General features: G+C 38.0%; 1 protein-coding gene across 1 annotated transcript in view; it reads left to right on the top strand.

Annotated features, from left to right (window-relative positions):
* The first annotated feature begins 437 nt into the window (after window positions 1–437).
* Window positions 438–17,697, top strand: part of LOC131054557 (uncharacterized) — a 133,775-nt gene continuing 116,515 nt past the window's right edge. Inside the window, exons 1-2 of the mRNA XM_057989099.2 lie at window positions 438–627; window positions 709–920. Coding sequence (XP_057845082.2) covers window positions 555–627; window positions 709–920 — 285 coding nt within the window. The 5' untranslated portion in view covers window positions 438–554. The remainder of the gene's footprint in view (window positions 628–708; window positions 921–17,697) is intronic.

Raw genomic sequence — 17,697 nt, 5'->3', positions numbered from 1 at the left:
ATTATCAATTTATGTTTTATATCATGCATTTTATGTAGAAATGAAATATTCATATAATTGATGGCCATTTCTTTAATTTTATTAAAATATTTAAATTTATATAACTATAAAAATCAATGGTCATTTAAAAATTATATAATGATATTATATTAAAAGTTAAAATAAAAATTTACAAATTTTTTAAATTGAAAAAAATACAATGTAAGAGTCCAATAGAATCTACACTTCATTTAAAATTATATTTGTTAGAAAATTGAATGACTTTATATTTGTGTTTTTAGACTTGTAATAATAAGAAAGTTATGGATTGTCTCTCCCTCTACTTCTTTTAATCTCTTTTCCTCCCCTTATTTAATCTCTGCTTTTATCTACTCTAAACTAATCCCATAAATATTAAAATCTTAATTTTGATTCTATTTGTTATTTTCGTGGTCAAAAGAAGTTTGAGATTTGTCCGACTTTCAAAATAACAAACAACGTCCCACATTTTCTTCAAGCTCAACCAGTGCGAAGGGAGGGCGGCAATACTTTTGTGTTGGGAACGGAGAGCAAGCATGGCGTCAGAGGTAAGTCACAGAATAATCAGGACCAACGGCATCAACATGCACATAGCAGAGCAAGGATCAGGTTTGTCTTCGCGCTGTAGTTTTCTCTTATCACGTGAGCTTTCAATTGGAACGAGGGAATGTTGAATTGACGGTTTTTCAGGTCCCGTGGTATTGCTGATACACGGGTTTCCGGAATTGTGGTATTCATGGAGGCATCAGATAAGAGAATTAGCAATGGCAGGGTACCACGCGGTGGCCCCTGACATGAGGGGTTACGGAGACACCGATGTTCCTCTCGGTGTGCATAATTACTCTCATTTGCGTCTCGTGGGGGACTTAATCGGTCTGCTTGATGCCCTTGGTCATCATAAGGTACTTTCTCTTTCTCTTTCCCTTCTCAAACATCATGTCCTCCTGCGACCTTACCTTTAAATGCTAGCCAAAGATAAATTTTGCTTCCCGTTTACTCTGCAGATAAGTGATAAAATAGTTCACTACCGATCTGTTTCTTGTTCACTTCTTTGAAACCTTCATCACTCTATTTTATGTGAGAGGATTCTTAAAGGCAACAAGAAAGCTATGGTTAGAAGTACCTTCTGAAAAAACTGTGTTTGATTTTTGCATCAACAATTTAATTCACACTCTAGTATCTATCATCTGGATGAGAAACAAATCACAAGAAATATATAAATCGATGGGATTAAAAGAATCTGTCATTAGCATTCCGGAAATAAACAATTACGTAAGGTACATACTGTGTAAGCCTGAAACATGTTGTCATAATTTTTGCACTCCATATATGAACGCCATGCTTGCAAATTCTAACATTTGGTTCCAGACAGAATCCTTGAAAAAGTGGATCACCTTAGAAATTCCTAAGCTCAATTTTTCTTTAGGCAGATCTAGGAAGAAGACATTAAAGGCTGATCCTTCAATTTCACTGAAATCAAAATGAAATAGCCTGTTTTATTTCCATTAATATCCAATATCTATGTGATACATTCATTCATTAATTTGTTGCTTATTAGGTCTATGTTTTATGTTTTAATTGAGCAACATGGGAGTTTTGAAGCATAGCAGTATTTTGATTTATGATTGATTCAAAAACATCATACTTCCATTAAATGAGAGTAACAACATTCATATTATTCATTTAGTTGTTAGGAATAAGAGATTTACCTTGAAGAAATCCAATTTGGAGAAAAAACTTCAGCCAATAGTTCACTATCAAAATTACTCATACAATCATGCTTCTTGTTCCAGCCACTAAGAATATCAACTTAGTGTCTTCTCACTTGCATCTAATTTAGTGAACTCCAACGGCTACTTACAATCATATAATTAAGAAACAAGGGATGGACTTCCACCTTTAAGTGCTAGTAATCCTAAGACTTATATGATTAAAAAAATTCAATTCTCAAGAAAACTTAATCTATCCAATCCTTCCTTGTCTTTAAAATGAAGGATTAGCTAGCACATCTCAATGGGTGTATTATGCTAAAACATGGGTACATGAGTCAACCAAGAGGTAATAAAACGTCTCTCATACGAGAAGTCAAAATGAAAACCAATTAAATCCCCAAACAAAACTTCAGTTGTGCTGTTTTGTCCTATATGGGACAAACTGGTTTGCAGATGAAATCGTTGAATGAGTTAAACTGTGGTTGAAACTGTTGATACATGATAGCCTCGGTAAGATAAATGATTGAGTGAGAGATAAATGAAGTCTCTCATTCAATCATCTATCTTATCGATAGACTATGATAAGACTTCATTTATCATTCCTTCATTTGATGATTATTCTTCGATATATATATAACTTTACTTGCAAATTCTGATCAACTTCGGATTCTTAACCAATGTCTAACTACCGATTATTATCGGTTGCAAATCATAAAGCACAAATACCGATTGGTATCGGTTTACCTTGTTAATCATTTGCACACCGATTATTATCGGTCAAACATGTTAACTATGTAAACACCGATTGTTACCGAGCTTGTTAAATGACTGCATACCGATTAGTATCGGTTCACTTGTTAATAATATACACGCCGGTTAGTATTGGCTCACTTGTTAATGATATACACGCCGGTTAGTATCGGCTCACTTGTTAATGATATACACGCCGATTAGTAACTTATATACATGCCGATTGGTATAAGGTAAAACGTGATTATGATTCTAAGAGGTGCGATCAAGTAATATCTTGATCGGTCATGTCTATTAGACATGACCGGTCAAGGTATTGCTTGATCCTCCTCGTTAGCATATATATATATATATCAATCGATAATGATGAGAAGGACATCGAAATTCATAAATGCTCCTTCTCTATCTGCATCATACTAGATAATAATCAGATCCATTATATTAAGAAATAACATATACCTGAAAGAAGAAGAATAACCTTGAATATAACTTGCATCTTAAATTGAAAATTGAATAACATTTACAGAAACAATGATCTGGCAAGATTTCTTCCACCTTTCCTCCTCTTTTCCAAGGGACTTTACTTAAGGTTTCCCCCTCGCAGCATGATTAATTTCTCAACCATGTGACTATGGGTGTTTGTCCAAATATCTTCAAATCAATTTGTATCATTCAATTTCTTTTTTAATGTGTTTACTTATTTATTTATTTTCATCTCAGAGCAACCCATACCATACATTCATAAAGATGGTGCCTTCCTCCAAGTTCCTTTTTCTCATACTTGAGACATCTCTTATCTCAAGGTGACTATTCCTTTATTTAACTCCTTCATAGTACATCATGGCATTTTTTTATTATATATCCTTGGAATTTTGGTATTGGATCAACTTTATGCTTCATCGAAGAGCTAGAATCTTTGTTAAGAGTGTGTCCAAGTTGATAATGACCACCAAAATTCTTCTTTCGAGCTTTCTTATTATTCTTAATGTCTAATATTTGGTCTTAGCATGGAAGTAAGGGAGACTAATGGAATATTTTGCTTATCTTGGTGTTTAAGATCAACAATTTCTTTTTCAATGCTCCTTTTCATCGACTCCTAGTTGCTTCTCTCTCAAATTTCAATTATACGGATCTTTGAGGAGTTATGCATTTTGTCCCTTGGACCATTTTTCTTTCCGGTGAATCAGAAGTCTTTTAAGCACAGGTCAGTTATGATGCTAGGGTCTACCATTTTACTTTTGGACTCTTCAAAAGTAGGATAACATGTCAATTAGGTGTTACAGTTATCTTTTGGATTCCCCTATTTTGTTTTGAGGAGATTTTGAGGAAGTTCTTGTTGTAAAGTGACTTCTTGCAACCTTTGAGGTAAAGGTAAAGGTAGTTTTTTAGATCAATGTCAAGCAAGACATTAATTTAATGTATGGGACCCTTCTTATGCAAGCATTCTATAAGGGGATTTTTTTTCCATTTATCTTATACATTGTTCGTTAAGGGGTACAACCTTTTTCTCTCTTGTTTGAACCAAAGAAACAGGACTTGGACTCGGCTCGGACTCGGACTCGGGACTCGGCGTCAGACTCGGCTCCAGACTCGGCTGGACTCGGGAAAGTGAAAAACTCAAGAAATTTAGAGATTTTTAAAGATTTAAAACTTGTTTCAGACACCCTTTATCGAATACACCTTAAAGACACAATAACATCATCAAACTCGGCTCATTTGATTACATACACAAGTATACATCAATCACATAAGCATAAACACAAATTGTAGCTGAAGAAAATAACAAACATAGATATATAAATATTGTCAAATGTATACAATATTACAAAACTCATGGAATAAAAAATCCATGTCATCATATGATCATCATCAAATGTTTCATACAAATGCCAAAGGTAAACAGTAAATACAACTACAAGTGTACAAGCCTATGGCTCAGAGGGCCGTGCACCCTCTCGCCCTGGCCCCTTGCGAAGGCGTTTAAAGTAGGTCCCGGATGATTTAGCAGCCATAGTCGCTCCCCGTGACACCATGCCATGCTCACCAACATCAGGAACAGCTGTGTCACTCTGAGTCTCAGTATTTCCTGTCTCTGCTCATGCTCTCTGCTCCTCCTCTGCCATGGCTATAGCCTCAGCCTCTATATCTACCTGGTCGATCTAATCAATGTCATCATCACTAAAGACAGCTGTAGGAGTCCTAGGAGCTGTCTGATTCTCATTGGACCACTCTGCTTCAAGATCAACCTCATCTAGAATGATAGGAGAGATGTCAACTAATGCATTCTTTCTCATTCTCAGGCGGAGGTTGTAGTGAACAAAGACGAGATCATTCATCTTCTCCACAGATAATCTATTGCGCCTCTTGGAGTGTATGTGCTCAAACATACTCCAATTGCGCTCACAACCTGATGCGCTGCATGGTTGGCTCAAGATGCGAATGGCCAACTTCTGAATATTTGGTGTCATTGGGCTAAAAAAGCTCCACCAATGATCTGAGTTTGAAATAAGAAATATAAATAAAATCAGTCTCACTCATGAACTCATTTAACAAGTTACAATATATTATTGAATAAAACTAAAATTACACCTTACAATTTATTTTTACCTGACATCATAGTTGTCCTACCGTCTTTGGCGACAGGACGAGAGAAGGTCTCCCCTTGTGCATCTGAGAACAACTGTAGCTCTTGAATAAGGTCTATCTGAGAAGTACCAGCAGGTCCCATCTTCTCCACGATTGCATATAGCCCATTAAGGACCTCCACATCAGCCTTGAAAGAAGGGATAAAACGGAATGCCGGATTCAGATAATAGGCTGCTGCATGGATGGGCCTATGAAGCTGATGATGCCATCTCCTATCAATGATCTCCCAAATGGGACCATACTTGCTCTCATCTCCTCCATAGACGAATCTGATGGCCTCCTTCGCCCTATCCATGCCCTCATATATATAGCCCATTGCGGGCTTATCTCCATCCACAACTCGCAACAAAACCACCAAGGGCTTAACAAACTGCAAAATTGAAAATATTGTGTAATTTAGAAAAATGAGCAAATAAGAGAATACATATAATAAGTTATAAAACATGAAGTTAAATTGTAGAATTTATAAAAAAATTACCTTCACTATCTCATCACAAGGGACCCAAAAGTCTTGCTCATCAAAAATGCAGTTTGCCATATCTTTCCCTGCAGGGGTGGTAGCATAGGATGAGGAAGACCACTCCTCACCAACAATCATACGTCTCAAGGCAGGCTTAGACCTAAGCATGGACTGCAATGTGAGGAAGTTTGTGGCAAATCTTGGGATTCTTGGACGATGCAACTCCTTCTGCCTTGTGTATTGTCTCATAAGAGCCAACACCCATGAATGATTATATACAAATTTGCAGACATTTCTTGCCCTTTCTACACATCTCTTGACCCATGGGATTTTTCCAATATCCTCCAACATGAGGTCAATGCAATGAGCAGCACATGGGATCCAAACTATAGATGGGTGCCTCTCCATCAATAGTCTACCTGCAGCAACATAATTTGTTGCATTGTAAATTGCCATTAATGGAGGTACAAACTACAAGATAGTAATTAATTTGCAAACAAAATTAGTTTGTAATCGAAAGTTTACCCGCAACAACATAATTTGCTGCATTGTCGGTCACCACCTGTACCACGTTCTCCTCACCCACATCTTCAATCACCTCCTCTATCTGCTCACATAGGTAGGTGGCATTCTTGCAATGGGCGGAGGCATCAATGGACTTGATGAAAACGGTGCCCCCTGAAATAAAAAAATAAAGGTAGGTCAATGATCATTCAATAAACCATTAGATAAAAAATAAAAAATTAAAGACTATATGAAACTAAAATTAATCAATCACCTATGGAAGAAACAAGAAAATTAAGGAGAGTTCTATTTCTCCTATCCGTCCAACCATCAGTCATGATGGTGCAACCTTTAGTGCTCCATATCTGGCGTTGTTCAGCTAAATCCTTCTTCACATAATCCACCATTTGAGACAAAATGGGTCCCCTCAAATCATTCTCACTAGGGGCTTTGAACCCCGCCCCGCATATGGTAAGGGCATCAACCATTTCTTGCCAATAAGGAGACCTGTCACAAAGAAACTCAATGAGATAAGTATAAAAATTCAATGAGATAAGTTAAGTATAAAAATTAAAACAATCAAACATAAAAGTTAGTAAAACATTCACCTGGCTACAAAGAATGGAATACAGCTGTAGCTCCAAAACCTGCCAACTGCCATTTTAGCAGCATCATGGACCTCCTTGTTCCAACCCATGCCCTCAAGCGATGGTTGGGACCCAGGAGTAGTGCGAGGCACAAAGAAGGAATCCAACCTAGATTTACGAATCCTAGGTCCAATGCTAACACTCCCACTACAACTACTAGTGCTAGGAGCATGAGAAGTGGCGATGGCATTGCCACTTATAAAAGTAGAAGCGAAAGCACCAGCAGTAGCAAACTGAGTGGGACGATATGAAGGTAAGGAAGAAAGGCCTCCAACACAACCTAACTGTGTCCCTCTTCCTAAAAATGCCTCTCTCCCAATGGCTGCTCGATCCTCCTTTTGTTTCTTTTTCCTTTCAATTTCCTCAACCATTACATAACATTCACGTACGGCCTCAGGGAGTGCTCTTAGGCATGGTTCGGCATCATGTCCACACACACCAACAATATGGTATTTCAGTCTATATATGCCTCTATGGAATATTGTTTTGCAAAACATACATTTTGTTTGCCCCTTTCCTTGCCTTGGAAAATCCTCATGATATTTCCAAGCAGGGTCCTTTCTAATGGGGGGTCTGGAAGCTGAAGTAGACATTTTAGGATAGTTCTGTGAAACTTGAAGTTGAGGCAAATAATAAAGTGAAGTTTGCTGCAATAAAACATTACAAATACAAAATAAAATTAATACATAGTACATACATTAAAAAAAACTAAAGTAGGGTTTGTCAAACCCTACTTTAAAAAAAAAAGAAATTTACAAACCCTACATAGTACAACACTACAACTACATACTACATGCTACATACAAACAAACAAAAGATTTTGAAAGAAAATGTAAACCTTTCAAAATAAATGATTAGAAAATAGAATTTTTGCGTACAAGAAACAAACTAATCTTCAAAACAACAATCTTACCTCTTACAACAAGCTTGAAATGAGCTGCAAAGTCTTCCTATCCAACTCTTGATGCACCAAATCTAAACACAATGTAGCTCCAATGTGACAAATTGAAGAAAACTTGAGCTTCCTCCTTGCTGGTTTTTCTTCTATGCACCCTTGTTTTTCTTCCCAACTCACTTTACTCCTTTTTTTGCAAGTGAATGAAATGAAGGTCACTTTTAGGGATAGGAGATAATTAACAAAAAAAAAACGGAATTGAAAAAATCTTGCAAACTAATTTTATTTTTTGTTTTTTAGTTGGCTTGACGCCGACCGAGTCTGGGGCTCGAGACTCGCCGAGTTTGGCGAGTTTGAGCCAAACTCGCCAACTCGGCGAGTCCGAGTCCGAGTCCCTAGGACTCGCCGAGCATGACTCGGACTCGGACTCAGACTCCGGGCGAGTCCCGTTTCTCTGGTTTGAACACATAACATCCAATATGGAGTATGCATACCTTCATTATCAGGTTCACTCTCTACTCATGAGGCAAAGGTTAAGCATAGAAAACTTAAAAAATTGACACAACCCCCAATGAAATCTTTTTATCAATTGAAGTTAAATATCTAAGGAAATAGCTCATGGAGCAAAGGTCTGTTCTACAACTGTGAAGTCTAATATCCTGTAATGGACTGCCCTAGTTGCACCTAAATTTTCCAATCTTCCTTAAGAGGAATTTTGTCAAACGGTTGGCACCCAAGCTCTGGTACCACTGTAATAGGCTGCCCTATATGCTGTAGTTTCCTCTGATAAGTTCCTCTTTGGGTATTGCTTGATAAGTTCCTCTTTGGGTATTGCTTCAAACAGTTTGCTTTTTCATTAAGATCGGTTTTTGTATATCACTAAGTTTAGTTGAACCTGGTGAGTTTGGTTTTTTATAGTGCTTGCCATTCACATACTTCAACAATAATACCATAGACTGAAAATAAACTTCAGAATATACACAGTGCTTGTTAATTTTGTGGATCAGAATTAAAATTTATCTTCTTCTATGTATTATCTATCACTAAATTGTTGTATAAATCTGATTGTCTTCTTTTATGTTGCAGGAGAGGAGGAGCTTTTTTATTTCAATGTACATTCTCACACATTTCATTTGGTATATGTAGTGGGTTGGGTACGATCAAGCGATGCCTTGACCGGCCATCCTTGACCGGCCATGTCTTTTGGACATGGCCGATCAAGACATCACTTGATTGTGCCCCCTCACGATAATAAATGTTTGAATGAGAGACTTCATTTATCTCTCATTCAATCATTTATCTTACCGAGGCTATCATGCATTAACACTCCCTCTTAGCTAGGTAAGATAAATGTAAAAGGTATTGGGAGCAATATCCATAAATCGTATGATGCTTATCTTGGGACCATAGTTTCAAGATGTGAATTGCCTCTGTCGGCGATTCTATTCACAAACTCTTGAGTGGATTGCCTCAGTCGGCGATTCTATCCATAAGCTCTTGAGTGGATTGCCTCAGTCGGCGATTCTCTCCATGAGCTCTCATGTGGATTGCCTCAGTCGGCGATTCTATCCACGAGCTCTTACGTGGATTGCCTCAGTCGGCGATTCTATCCACAAGCTCTTACGTGGATTGCCTCAGTCAGCAATTCTATCCATGAGCTCTTGTGTGGATTGCCTCTGTCGGCGATTCTATCCACAAGCTTTTACGTGGATTGCCTCAATCGGCGATTCTATCCACAATCTTGAGTTATTGTAAGATCGTCACCTTCCAATAACCTCAAAAATACAAGTGGAAATCATTTGGAAGTTGTCACTTCCTTATGATTTACATAGGGCGCATAAAATAATTATTAGTATTAATAATAATAATCAATATTTACAATCTTTATCTCAGAAGTGCTCAATCTTGATTAGTAAGCTCCCTCTCAATCACAAGGTATCTTGAGTTTCTTCTAGAGAACATATTTTTCTGAACATATGTCTGAATTTCTGACTTCAGCAAGGGACGCTTGTAGTTTAAGTTTGAGAGGACAAGTTCTTGCAATGTGGCCATATTCGAGACTTTCAAGGAGATATCAATCTGATCTTAGTCGGATCTTCCTTCAGGCGGTTAGGCTTTATAGAAGGAAACTTGGCTCTGATACCATGTTAATTTTGTGGATCAGAATTAAAATTTATCTTCTTCTATGTATCATCTATCACTGAATTGTTGTATAAATCTGATTGTCTTCTTTTATGTTGTAGGAGACGAGGAGCATTTTTATTTCAATGTACATTTTCACACATTTCATTTGGTATATGTAGTGGGCTGGGTACGGTCAAGCGATGCCTTGACCGGCCATGTCTTTTGGACATGGCCAATCAAGACATCACTTGATCGTGCCCCCTCACGATAATAAATGTTTGAATGAGAGACTTCATTTATCTCTCATTCAATCATTTATCTTACCGAGGCTATCATGCATTAACAGTGCTGACCCAACGAACATATGTCACTTATTTATAAATAACAGCAAATACTCGCAACCATTTCAAATATGGATTGTTCAATTGATATTGAACCAATGTTACATTTAACTCCAAGGCATTCAATTTATTTAAACCTTTTGCAGACTACACTACAATCAGCACCAACAGCAAATACATTTGTCACAGTTCGAGTTTAGCAATTGGAACTTGGTATTTTCTTTTCTGCAACGGCTTCAGCCTGCTAACACTGCGACTTCACTGAGGATACGCCCAGCACACAACACTCCATCACTAGAATTAAGGAGAGTGTTCTGGATGCAGCTTTGACATCCAACACATAACATTCCCAACAGTCTTAACGGCACCCTCCCAAGAACATGGCCTGCATATTAAGTATTCACTACTGTAACCACAGTTCACCCCACGGTTTTTGCAGGTCAGCCAACTGAGACCACCAGCGATTTGTGAGAGGGAGTCTTGATGTATTTCTGAGCTAGCTGGAAAAGATCTTCTTCACCGCTGCGATTGGAAACCCCTTCAACAAACTAAGGGTGCTTCACTTCCATATCGGCTGATATTATTTAGCCAATCCAAACTTATTTCGAACCTCCTTTCTAAATATTAGAGTCTACAACAACACAATCTTCAGTGCTGGAAACAATAAGTACCTGTATGCTGCGACTCTCAAACTGGAATAACTCGCCTAATGTCTCACAATACCAATTTGTTTTAAAATCTTCCAGACCTGGTCTTTCACAGGCGTGGAAAATGTCACACAAGAGGGTTTATGTCCTCCTATGCTTGAGATCAATCTCCAAATTTCTTCAGAAACCCAAACTTTCATAAAATGCAATTCCCAAGATGATACAAACTGCATTTAATGCTTCCATTTATAACTTTCATTGGGCCCATTTCCCAAGACACCGTGAATGTGGGATAAATCACTTCTTTTTAAAAATATCACTTCCCTCATAAGTGAATAAAGTGTACCTTTTAAAATAAAGTGACTTTATAAATAAATGTACTTTAATTTAGTCACTTTATTAATTTAAACTTTTTCTTTTGAAAATGACCCTTTCAAAAATATAATATTATTTTGACACTTAAGGTCACTGTTTTATGCGCTCAAGATTTAAAACTTTTCGCCCCGGTTCCAACAAGCTATAACACTAAGGTTGGAATTAAATATTTTAATTAAATTTAAGCAACCTTAGTAAAATAATTAAAATAACTCATTAATGCACCAAATTTGCGAAACCTTGTTAGAACACATTGGAATCAAATTCCAATCGCACCAGAGTGATTTTGATGATGAATAATAGCAAACGAGGCCTATCAGGCAACTTACTAAAAATAGACGGCTTCTCCAAGATTCTTGGAGACCAATCCAAAGGCCAGAAATCACTTCGGAAAGTGGCGTATAACTCCAATAAACCAACTGAGCTCATCGGTAACATCAGATTACTCATCTGAACATGCTGATGTGAACCCAGAGTGACAGCTACTAAAGCTTGCTAGAGACCCTGAAAATTGGGGACATTACATATCCAAAGCAAACATGGTTCAGCTTGGGAAAATATTCTACCATAGTATGTTATGGTGCCTTTTTGCTGCATGTTTTTGAGAGCCAAGGAGGAGTTTTCTTGGGCATAATCCTCAAAGATGTTAAATATATTTCTGATATGAACCTTTCTGTTCTTTCATGTTGCTTGAAGACAACGCTACAGTGCTCAAATATAATCTGATTCATCACAATTTTTTGTCTTGTAGTAATTCATTTGTTAGTTAACTGACCTTTATATGAGTCAGTTATACTTTCCTTTTAATTTTAAGAAGAAAAGTATTACTAAGCTATGTGCATATTGAGACAAAATGAGAAGAAATAAATTTTATCTGTTCAAAGAGATGGGAAAACGGTAGCTTTAAGTTACATTTAAAAAGTTAAGTGTAAAGTGAATTAAGGAGAGAAGGGAAAACTAATTCTAAGTTATAATTTATTCATCCCAGATACACACACTAAAATTATTCAAAAGGGAAAGTCATTATAAAATAGGACCTCAGACTGTCAAGTATCAGTATACTTTTGGAGAGTAATATTTGTGCACAAGTTTGAACTGTGTATGGCCAAGGTAACATCAAATTGATCTCATTCCCTCTTGTTGGCATCCACGCCCTCGTAGAAGAGTTATTATTTCTAAGTAGGATTTGATATGTTTTATACCTACGTTACCGGGGGACGCGTCCCTGGGCTAAAATCCCCCGTCCCCATACCGGGGATGTTTCAAAAGGTAAAAAACAGTTCAGTCTTCCAGAACCATTATAATATTAATATTTTGTAGATTGCAGTTTTGTAAAGGAATCTCATAATTATTTTAGTTTGAATTTTGGGTTTTCAGATCTAGAGTTCATAGCCTCAAATATTTTAGAAACTTCAGAGCCTTGATATTATTTATTTTTCAGTTCTAGCCACTCCTGCTTCTGACCTAGGGCTTGTACCTAATGTTTACAGTGGTAGTGCTGAACTACATTTGGGTTCATAACCATGAAACCAAAGCCATTTTCTTGATCTTGTGGGAAAAGTCCCCTGTAATGTTAGGTTTTTTCAAGAAGGCAAGTGTCTATTAGTCTTTATCGATCAATATCCAAATTGATGGAAAACTTATCATAAAGAATCTCTAGAAGATCTCTCTTTTGTGAAATTTGTTGGGCTTAATGAAGAAATTAAAAGGAAGAGATAATTGGAACTTGATGGATTTGCTGGGAAGGTCATGGGCAAGGCTGGAAGTAGATTAGTGAATGAAGTAGTTGGCAAATATTGAAACCTTCACAATGATCTAGATGTTGGTAAATATCCAAACCTTCATGACAATCTAGACTCTAAATGATCACATGGTTGAAACCTTGCCCAACAAGAGTTGTGACTGTCATCGCAATTGCTCACAAGAAAGAGCCTATGGGAAGGAAAGAGGATAAAGCTATCAGCAGCCTTGAAACTATATTAACAAGATTTGGCCTGGCAGGCCGATTTTAGCCTAGCTTCAATTCTTGTGTGTGAAGGATGCCCATTCAGTTGGGACCTTAGGAACTAGTGATCCACCTTATTATGAGACTGATCAGTTTGAGTTTATTTCTGTAAGCCATATATTAGATAAGTAGGAAGATTCAAAAAGTCACAATTTCCCATTCAGGAGATTTTTTGTCAAACGGATCACACTAGATATTCTAGTACTGAACTAGGTTATTTAGACCCTTGCAATCTTTATAGAGGACTTGTATGATGCACATTTTCTGTTTATGAACACTGAAAGTCAAAAGGAATTCATGCATCTCATTCTACGTGTATCATTAACAAATTAAAAGTTGCATTGCGTATCATTTCTATAAGACTTATTCTTTTCAATACTTTCCTCACAAAATTTGAGTCAGTTCTCTTGCATTACACAACTCTTAGATTATGTGGCTTCCTGAATTCAAATTCAAACACAACTTATGCATCTTTCTCTCTTGGCCTTGAGTGAGAGATTGTCTCTAGTCCATGTTTGTACTATCTCTTGTCTTCCCTTGTTAGATATCTAATCCTATAGTTCAACTAGAAGCTAATAGGTAGATCCTTCTAGTTCTCATACCTCAATAAGGGTAGAGTCCTCAAGAGTTAACCTAATGCTAAGCTGAAATTGACAAAAGAGGGCTAAGTAAATTTATTTTAGTTTTCTCAACCTTCTGAAGAGAGTGCTTGCTTAGTTTTGATCTTTGGTGAGGAGATCTCACATTTGCTTGGTTTTGTGGATCAAGATAAGGGGGCATGATCTTATTTCAGTTCATCTCTATTTCTTCCACTTTCCTTGGTCTTTAGTGTTGTTCCTTTGCATTTGCTTAGTTGCATGGAGTCCAGGCCAAGGGGCATGGAATGTCTTTACTCACATAAGCCCAGTCTTCTTATCATCTATAATCACATTAGGTGGATTCCATTTCTACGTCCCTTGATTTGATTTCTTGTTCATCTTTTGGATCTAGGTCTATAGTCGGACTTGACGTTGAAGATATTTGTAATACCCCATCCTAAAAGTCCTTGCAATTTCTTTTAAGAAGGGTAAATTACATAGTTGGCAAGACATTGGTATTGGTAAAGAAGATGGGTACTAGTATCGGTATGACATTTATTGAAAAAAGTAGGAGACATGTACTAGGAGATGTCAAACTTAACTACAAGAAAACTGAAAACTGAAAAGATTAATTGTTTGCTATTTTAATTTCTTTGATAATCAATATCATAAGTCATGACATTTAACTTTCAATTTTAAACACACAAAGACTAATGTAATAGATTGAATATAGTGTCAAGTTGTCAACAATTAAAATTATCGACTCAAGAGTTCATATTGCATATCAAAATGCTGTTCTGCATAAAAAAAGCAAAACTCAGAAATCTAAAGTATCAAATTATGCCATTCAATTGATGAAGTTCCACTCTTGCATCAACTATGTTGCAACTATAGCAGCGAAGTGAGTGATGCCGATGAACACCCGCCCTATCTATACGTGATACATCATCACTCTCAAGCTCAAATCGCTCTATAGGCAATATAATTGGGGGTAAATCTTTCAGGGCATATGGATCAACCACTTCATCATCTAAGGGTGCAACTGTTCCATTAGGTAGAATCTGGGCCCATTTCGCTGAAGGACCCTCCTTTTACCCAAGGTGTACGTGTGAGAGAATGCAAAATGAGCTATGAATGTAGACTAAGTTCTTTGCTTTCTTCGAACCTAATCAGTTCCTCTTTAGTGAATGAATGAAACCACAAGTAATTCTTCTCATAAGATGAAGAGTTGAGTACTTGTGTAATATCCCAGTTATTTTTTTTTTGTTTTTAGGCCAATAAAAATCATCCACAACAAATAACCCAGTTGAGTCAAGATTGGAGGGATGCAAGCACAATTGAGTCAAGATTGGAGGGATGCAAATCTCGAAGGGGACATATCCTTCAAGGATTATGTGGAGCTCTGGATGAAATACTCGGGCGGCAGAAGTCGGGGCCATTATGGACACTATAACAATGGCATCAAACGGAAGGTTGGCAAGATCAACCTGTCATCCTTTGATGGGCGGAGCTACCTCGGCACGTGCCTGGGTTCAAAAAGCTGATACTTACTTCCAACTCAACCCGATGCCTGAAGACGAAGCTATCAAATTTGCAGCGCTCCACCTGGAAGGGGTTGCTCATGAATGGGGGCACCATGGAATGGTCACTCTTGGCCATGACTAGATAACTTCCTATGTCGAATTCACAGAGAAGCTCATAGATCGATTTGACGGGAAGGATCCAAAACTCAACTTCAAGGAGTTGGCGCAACTAAAGCAGTCGGGATCTGTGGATAGTTACATCACAGAATTCCAAAGACTATTCGTGTTGGTGACTGACATCTCAGAGCAGAGATTGGTGGTCTTGTTCATGGACGGATTGATGGAACCACTGAAAGGTTGGGTGAAAGGGTTCAACCCCAGCACGCTCACGGAAGCAATAAAAAAGGCCCGTAACATGGCAACATCTTCCTCTTCCAGAAGTTTTGCGCATACCAAACCACCTTTCGTTTCGAGGGAGAAGGATAATAAACCCTATCTGAAGGGGTCATCGCTTGATGAAGCCACAAGACAGGAACTCAGAAGGAAGAAGTTGTGTTTCACCTGCAAAGAACATTGGGAACCAGGACACCGATGTTTGGGCAAAGGAAAGATTCACTATATTGAAGTAATGTTCGATGGAGAAGAGGAGCATGAAGAAAGCGAAACCCCAAGAGAAGAATCGGCCGAAGAAACCAGCATGGCGGAGAGAATCTCCACTTTGGTTCGAAGGGGGGGCATCATTGCCACACTGGCGGGTACCCCAAGGTGCAGTGTATTTAGAGTACGTGGTACACTACAAGGGCAACGAGTTCTTGTTATGCTCGACAGTGGAGCCTCGCTCAACTTCATAAACTCGTCACTTGTCAACCTGTTGTGACCATTTCACACATCGCCCCATTAGAATGGGGACCCACTCTTTTTCGCTTTTGTTTTGCTTTTTCTTCTCTCTGCTTTTAGGGTTTTGAGTGAGTGAGTTGTCTGTCTGGGCTAGGGCTAAACCTTAGGGGTTTCTTTCGGGTGTTATTCAAGCAGAGTCCAGTCAAATTTTGAAAGTTATTAAGTGTCCTCCCAAAGAGTTGAGACGATTGAAGTGAGGTAAACCTTTCAGGGGAGTCAAGTAGGTCTTAGGCTAGGTCTAATCAGGGTTTTTGGGGGTAAAAATCCAAATTTTGACTAAGTGTTAGCATTTTGAAGGTGAAATTGTGTGTTTTTGCATAGGTGAGTTTTGATCAATTTTTTGGAGTAAGATGATGCCTGAGACACAAAAATCGCTCCTGACCCTTGCTGAAGGTCCAGGGCGAAATTCATCCTGAGTGCAAATTCTTGTTTTGAGAAGGCTTGCTAACTGGTTCCTGGCCTTGAGAATGACCTAACTCTGCCTTGTGAAGTGATTGGAGACTTAAATTTTGGATAGTTTAGCTAGAAAAGGGTCTCTAGGAGAGATGATTGGATGCGACTTGATGCTTTTGAAGATTTGAAGGCATGGAAAATGATGAATTTTGAAGGCTAAAGGTAAATTCGCTCCTGACCCTTGCTGAGGGTCCAGGGCGAAAATGTTATTTAAGGCATATTTGTCACTGACTTTTCTAATTTGTTTTGTGCAGGGTCTCCAGGAGATGATTGGACGTGACTTGATGCTTTTGAAGATTTGAAGGCATGGAAAATGATGAATTTTGAAGGCTAAGGGAAAATTCGCTCCTGACCCTTGTTGAGGGCCCAGGGCGAAATTTTGATTTCCCTTATCTTATAGTGAAAAAAAAGGACCAAGTGTTGGACATGAGTGGAAAATCAATGACTTTCTCCATCCACCTGAAGGAGTTTTAACTTGAGATGATGAAGGATCTTGTTGGAATCATCAAAATCGCTCCTGACCCTCTTTGAAGGTCCAGGGCGAAAAAACTTATTAAAGTCATTCTTGACCTTGTTTGGTCAAATTGAGATATCAAAGGCGTGGTGGAGGACGAAATGAGCGTGATAAAGCATCCGGACTTGATTGAAGATGATGAAATGATGGAGTTTTGCCCAAGAAGGGTAATTTCGCTCTTGACCCTCTCTCAAGGTCCAGAGCGAAATTCTTTATATACACATTTTTAGACCTTTCTTGGACATGAACTTTTATTCATAGCGTGAAACAAGATGAAATCTTCCCTAGCAAAGGCATTTCATGGTGAAAAGTGGAGCATTTTGGTCTGGAAGGCAAAATTCGCTCCTGATCCTCTCTGAAGGTCCAGAGCGAAATTTTCAAAAGGCATATTTCTTGCTAGGTCAATGTGATTTTTTATGATTGGAATAGATGAAGGCGTGTTTTACCCATTGAATATAATTTGGACAATCAACAAGGAGGCAATCAAGCCAGGTTTGAAAGGTCGCTCCTGACCCTCTCTGAAGGTCCAGGGCGAATTTCTAAGTTCCTCTCCTTTCTTTGAAAAATTAAGACAAAATCTTGTTGAATGAATGAGGAAGGGTGTGTTT

The sequence above is a fragment of the Cryptomeria japonica genome, chromosome 10, assembly GCF_030272615.1.
Source record: "Cryptomeria japonica chromosome 10, Sugi_1.0, whole genome shotgun sequence".
NCBI classification, from domain to species: Eukaryota; Viridiplantae; Streptophyta; class Pinopsida; order Cupressales; family Cupressaceae; genus Cryptomeria; species Cryptomeria japonica.
This window is presented reverse-complemented; position numbering and strand designations above follow the sequence as displayed.